Raw genomic sequence first — 7,177 nt, forward strand, 5'->3', positions numbered from 1 at the left:
CAAATATGGTAACTTCTATTCATCGTTTGCAAAAAAAAACTCAAGGCTTTAAAACATCAGTCCACAAACCGATGGGTGACTACGTCCACTTCTTTTACAGTCTATGGTTCAAACCTGTGTGTTCTTTTAGAACAAATACTCTAATGCGGTTTTGACTGGTTTTGACCTACTATGCAGCCCACAAAAGAAAAATGAAGGTGTTGTCCTATTTTCAGTTAGTGGGTTGGTAGGCAGACACTCCTGTTACCAGACACTGGGGAGCACAAGCACTGAAAAAGTGGGTTTACACTTTAAAAGAAAACTAAATCTAATCTGTTTCCATTTACCAAAAACACACTCAGATGATACTGAAATATTAGAGATCGTCCTCTTACTTAGCTACGGACCAAGCTTTAAAAAAGAAAAATCTTTTTAAGCTTCTCCTCGTCTTGCTCCCATCCTTCATGACTGCTTAAAGAGTTAGTGAGGGGAATACATATTCAGGCTTTTACCTGGATTCACCTCCTCCCTGTACTTCAGCAGCTGAGTGACTCTTTGTACAGTCGGGGGGTGTCTACGTAGCGGCCTTGACCTTTTCCCTCACTTGGCCAGAGGCCTTCGCTGGCGTAGTGGTTCAGATATTAGAGAGCCAGCTGTGAGGGCTTCGGACTGTTTGCCTTGAATTACCGCTCCGGGTGCTTAGAGGTGCAGACAGTCCGGAGGGTGATCCGGGCTTTCCGGTGAGGATGTTCTCAGCGGATTGAACGCAGACAAGAGAAACAGACTTTGATTGTGTGAGGCTTGTTTTGTGCAGCCTGCTCCCGTCAAAAGGTAGGGTAAACATTTCTGGCTGAGCTCATGTTACCGACAGCAGCGCAGGTTCTAAATAAAGCTCCCCGACCAGTCTGGTCCGGCTGTGTGGTGAATGTGTGTCACATCATTCCACCAACTCACAGGGCTTCCTTACACTCTGTTCATTCTCATACTTTCATACTGCACCTTCCTTCTGGACTTTAACACTTAGGTCAGTGTGACGTATGGAAATGTGTGCGTTAGTGCACCACTGTGACTTTTCTTTTCTTAAAGAACATTTCATATTCCCAGAGCTGTGGAAGGACTTAGTGTAAAAGGCTTTACTGTCCTCTTCCCGGGCTGAAAATGTCAGAATCTTCTCGCAGCAATAAAAAGATTGTATTTCTAATGCATGAATTAGTTCTCCGGGGGAACATTACGGCCCGAGATAAACGGCCTGCAGAATCCGTCTGAACCCAGATACAAGTTATCATCAGTGGTCTTCTGCACAAAGACATACTCGTCCGCCGTTTCTTCCCCGTCAGCACTGCTCCAAATGTGGAGACGGAACCACAAAACGGTCCGTAAATCTCTCTTTACGCTTCCGACCTTTTCAGTCTCACGGCTGCATATCAAAATGATAACGCCTTTTTTCATCCAGAGTCATCGTTTTACGCAACTGTGCCACAAACGGCTTATTGCTGAGCTTAGCAATCTGCACACTACATGATGCAGCGGTGTGTGAATGGATGGATGGCGGTTGCTGTCGCTAACTTAAAGAACCCAACAAACAAGAGTGTGACAATCCATCAAAGTGAACACACGTCTCACAACTCTTCTCCGGGACACCACGGCTCACCTTCATCAGTGGTTTTTAATGCGGCACATCGATTAGTCGTGGGACTTACAGATCAGCAAAGACGTTATAAAGTGCTGAAGGAACACGTCCCAGAACTCAGAAATACTAAGAGTATGACTTGCCAACATATCTTATGTACAGCTTGTTAAAACTACACGAGAGTACGCATTTAACACAGTATTTTCTGAGTAACTAGCACACTATACAAAGCAGTATCTGTCCACGTATTAAGGAAAGATCTCATCCTCAGTGTGTTGCGAGGATTGTGCCGATTGTGTGCGTGTTTCTGGGCCAATTTCAAACTGAAAACAAGACAATCGTCATATACATTCATGGATTTTGACCTTTTCTAGAGGTATATCCTACTCCCAGCATGAACTAGCCAAACATAGATGACATCAAATTGAGCAAGAGGCTCTGTCCGCTCTCTGAAACATCTACAGAGAGCAGGTTTTGGTAAGAGACACACGACATGTTGGAAAGGACACACGTCTGGTTTTCAAGCTGCGGTGTGAAGGTGTGAAGGTGTACGTCTGCAACAGGAACAGACAAGTTCTCTGGTAGACGCCAAAAGTCATTCTTAGAAATGCAAGAAGCTCATAAATCAATCAGAAGAAGAGGAAGAGAGAACGTGGCTGGAGGTAGTAAACAGAGGGGGAATCCCACAGTTCAACGATCATAGCGAAGCTTACAGTGAAGAGGAACAAAGAAGAACACTCACGTATATGTGCTGCTGGTAATGAGGAACAGGAAGAGAAAGTGTGAACATCACACGTTGCTCTCAGTTTGAGATGTGACAGGAGGTCAGTCTGGGTACAGAGACGCTGTGGCTGTGAACTTATCTGCAACATGTGCAGCAGAGAGAGATTACCTACGTGTCATTAGTCAAATACATAACAAACACAGATTTGTCCATCTTAATCTATTTTACAGCTCACACGTGCACAATGTGCACAATGTGCAGCACCGCGGGGTTCATTTGCTTATGAAAATCTGCTGCCGTTGTACTTCGTGTCACAAATTTACATTTTGACTCAGCGGCTAATGGAGCCGTCGAAGAGACTCGTCTACCCGCTGAAATACCTCATTCAGAACCTACTGCGACAACACAGCGATCATTCTAGTAAGGACCAGGCTGTGACACACATTTATCTACCATAAGAAGTGATTTCACACTTCATACAGGGTTATAAGTGGCTTATAGGATGTCACAAGCTCAATTAAGGGATATGGGTTTAAAAAAAGAGAATAACAGTGAGAAACAACAGTGGACACAATATCAACCAAACTACAGATATGATCATTTTTAGTCATAAACAAGAAGAAAGTCACACAAAACGATTCCACGGTTTATACATATTTCCCCTTATATTGAAATGATTTACTAGGAATAACCCCGTCGAGAGATGTGTGTGTATATGTACACAGTATATATATATATATATATCAGGGTTTAGAACAATTTCTAGTAACTTAGTAAAAATCATCTTGCATGCATTCACAGACTGATGCAGTACACACAATGTACATGAACACTTTACCTGTGCAAGAAGTGGCCAGGTGTGTGTGTGTGTGTGTGTGTGTGTGTGTGTGTGTGTGTGTGTGTGTGTGTGTCCTGTCCTCTCTAGCTGGAGCCAGCTGGCTTTACTGAAAGAGCACATTCTTACATTCTTCCTCCTGCTGTTCAGCACACTGAGCCATGGTGATCACCCACCAGGAGGTAGAAACACTTGAGGGTCCACGGGCAGTGGGACACTTGAGGGGTTTTACTTTAGGGCTCAACATGTATGTTGAAGTTCACTTTAAATGCATCCCTTAATAAAAGGATGCATGACTGTGGAGTCCCAGATATAAGACATATTGACCCATGATGGAGACCATTAACAACTCGTTAGAGTTGTATCATGGCTCTAAGATCGTCTCATTGATGCTCCACACAATATGTATTTAACATCAGACACGCACGTGTTTTTGTCCCAAGCGCGAGGGTTTTCCATTTAAACTTGGCTATACGTGTTAGCCACTCAGCTAGCTGCTAACAGGAGGTGCTGGCGAAAAGGTTTGCAAAGCATTAAACAACTTTTTTTGTTTTTATGAATGGAAGCGTCTGGAGGAGCGTTAAAGCGACATGCATGTGTGTGTGAGAGTTTACCTTAATGCGTGTGACGCCAGTTAAATCCGTACTCGTCGCTAGCATTTCTCCCACCAGCAGTGCAACATGTGTCTCTAGTACCCAGCAGCTGGTGGTGTAGACGTGTCTGCAGACGAGGCTAGCTGGCTAGCTAAGGGTAGCTAACCAGTTAGCCAACGGCTCGCTAACCTGGACAGTTAACGGGCAGTTACCTCCGGCCGCCTCTAGATGTCGCTGTTACTAATAATCACACTGGTAATCTACAATAATTAACTACAGGAGCCCATCGGTTAAAAACACCCGTCTGTACATGGATATTTGCTGTTATTGTTCCCCCTTATTGAGTACAGCTTCACTAACCTGCTGTCTTGCTACTGTTGTGCGGTGGGTGGCTGTGGTTTGAGCCAACATGAAGTTATGATTTATTAATGTGTTGCCACCAATAAAAGGATATGCATCAAGTGAGTCATTCTCTTTCCCATAGCTCCGTCACGGATTGCTCCTATAATATTCATCTTTGATAGTGAATTCGTCTCCAGCGGGGCGTTAGGTTGTTATGTTGTCTGTGTAAATGTTATATTTCCCAAAGATGTCCGAGGATGAAAGAGGCAAGTCACCCTGTGACCGGTGGAATGTTTTATACAAACCTCAACGATGACTCCAAAATAATGTTTGATATTGCAGATAAAAAGGGCTTTAGGGAACTTTTTTTGTTTTTACACATCTTGCCACAGTTATGAGGATTTTAGTTTCCCAGGTTTAAAATGAGTTTTCCACACAAGCAAAAAAAAAAGAAGAAAGAAAAATAAATGTAAAGCCGTACTTTTACTACTCAAATCTGATCCATAGTTAAGTCTCAAATATATATATTTTACATTTGATATGTTGGATTCATGAAACCAAAAGTAATGTTATTTTAAAAGCAATGGCATTATGAGGCGCTTAACATTCCTTAATCATTACTCAAAGCCCATTTTCAGTTGGTGGGATCAGCACTAACCTCCATGTGATCTCATCTTCCTTCGACTCTGCAGCATCAGCCCATGAATGAAAACATGGAACCACAGAAGGTTTTCTACAGTTCTTATGTTGCTCATTGGTAATTCTGTTAAATGTTGAGTCAAAAGTGTGGAATTCAATCGTCCAATTGTTCCCAAAGTTTGGTTCAAGACCTTCCCGAGTCTCTTCCATCAAGGTGTTTTATTTTACCCGTTGATGTCCTGCAGCTCACGAAAGACTCATGAATGCAGTCAAATCCAACGCAAATTAATCTGCCATGTTTAGTTTTTAGGACAAAGTGCAGCGACATAACCCAAACTTTAACCTCTTCCCGTTACACCTTTCTGCATCACAACAAATTACAGAAATTATGAGTGAGCCAGTAAATAGAAAATGTGTCATTTAATGCAACATAATTGTGACTGAGCAGAGAGACAGAGAGAGGGAGTGAGAGACAAAGAGTGAGACAGAAAGAGTTAGAGAGACAGAGTGAGAGAGCGAGACAGAGAGAGAGTGAGAAACAGAGACAGAGAGAGGGAGTGAGACAAAGAGTTAGAGAGACAGAGAGGGAGTGAGTGACAAAGAGTGAGACAGAAAGAGTTAGAGACAGAAAGAGTGAGAGACAGAGTGAGAAACAGAGACAGAAAGAGTTAGAGACAGAGAGGGAGAGACAGAAAGAGTGAGAGACAGAGACAGAGTGAGGAACAGAGACAGAAAGAGTTAGAGACAGAGAGGGAGAGACAGAAAGAGTGAGAGACAGAGAGGGAGAGACAGAAAGAGTGAGAGACAGAGACAGAGTGAGGAACAGAGACAGAGTTAGAGAGAGAGAGGGAGTGAGTGACAAAGAGTGAGACAGAAAGAGTTAGAGAGACAGGAGTGAGTGACAAAGAGTGAGAGACAGAGTGAGACAGAAAGAGTTAGAGAGAGACAAAGAGTGAGAGACAGAGAGAGTGAGAGACAGAGAGAGAGAGTGAGAGACAGAGAGAGATTGCCCACAATAAAAGCGCATCAGAAATTATGAGTGAGCCAGTAAATAGAAAATTTGTCATTTAATGCAACATAATTGTGACTTGAGTTACAATTAATCTCATGGAAATAAATCACCAAACTGACAGACAGGATGTTCCATACAGGTATATATTACAATGTGCCTTGTTATATAATACAGTCAGGTTCTGTTCGTTTGTCTTGTCTTTTGTAATAAAAATAAGCACTGGAGGAGAACGTGATACGTTTTTGTATTTTATTGTAAATTGGACATTATGCACATTACTTAGCGACTGATGACTTTTGTTAATCAAGCGTGTTAAGTGGTCACAGAAAACTCAACCCGCGCTGAGTGAGAGTCCAGACGATGTCGAGTCCAAAAAGAAAAAGAGGCGATAAAGCCGGGAGATCTCTCACACACACACTCACACACACACACACACAAACACACACACACAGGACGAACGGTGAGGGAAGTACCAAAATAAAAGAGGAAGAAGAACATTGAGTGACTGCTTGTGCCAAACACACCAATCAATGAACACAAAGGTTTTTTTTCTTCTTTTCCGTGGACCGTGCGGGACTAACCGTGGAGTGAAGGGAGTCATTCTGTAAAATGCACCGTCATCGCAAATTCAAACCGGTTTTAACTTTATTTTTTTTAATCAGCAGGTCAAATAAAAAGTCGTGGTCTCACTGACACAATAAATATTGCACACGTGATATTTCATAAGGATGTCTTTGCATACAAGTGCTCGCCCCCCCCACCCCCACCCCCCCCTTTCCTATGTCTAATTTCCTCAAGTTCTATTTCCCCCCCAACATACGCTCATCTTCATCATGATCGATTCAATATACAGAGGAGTTAAGGGTGTCTGTATAAAAACAAAATAACATCAATAAAAGTAGACATCCAATGTGTGACGTGACATCTGGCTGTGAGACCAAAACCTCTCTTTGTCCCAGTTTCTCTAATTTCTGTACAAAGACGAAACAACTATCCAGTCATGCAACGTTTGTTTGGGTGGGGGGTGTCTGGGGGGTCGGTTATGTTCTCCGGCGGTATTTAAGCGTTCTGCATCTCCTTGCCGATCTTGTAGCTCAGGATCTTGTTCCAGTCGATCTTGGTGCGCGTCACGGGGAGCTGGCGGCGTAAGGCTTTGAAGGTAGTGTCCGACATGGTCTGGTAGTTCTCGTTGATGGCCGTCTGGAGGGAAGAGCAGAGAACCATAAACAAGTGCAATAAATGAGTTTGTTTACCGGTGAAAAAGCTGCGAGATCATTATGGAAACCGTTTCAATGTTTAACTAAACTCTTCTGTTTGTTTGTATCAAGAATTTGTACTTAAATGTAGTTTAAAATTGAAAATTCTTTCGCTCCTTTAAATGAACGGATGGCCGTGAAACAGCTCATTCCTTTGGTAAAATACA

The 7,177-nt window shown here is 42.8% G+C and overlaps 1 protein-coding gene across 1 annotated transcript in view; it reads right to left on the reverse strand.

Moving 5' to 3' along the window:
• Positions 1–5,790: 5,790 nt before the first annotated feature.
• LOC306699188 (F-actin-capping protein subunit alpha-2) overlaps positions 5,791–7,177 on the reverse strand; it is an 18,594-nt gene continuing 17,207 nt past the window's right edge. The window contains exon 10 of the mRNA XM_079163718.1: positions 5,791–6,954. Within this exon, the coding sequence (XP_079019844.1) occupies positions 6,814–6,954 (141 nt within the window). The 3' untranslated portion in view covers positions 5,791–6,813. The remainder of the gene's footprint in view (positions 6,955–7,177) is intronic.

This window comes from Pholis gunnellus (genome assembly GCF_910591455.1).
Source record: "Pholis gunnellus genome assembly, chromosome: 7".
NCBI classification, from domain to species: domain Eukaryota; kingdom Metazoa; phylum Chordata; class Actinopteri; order Perciformes; family Pholidae; genus Pholis; species Pholis gunnellus.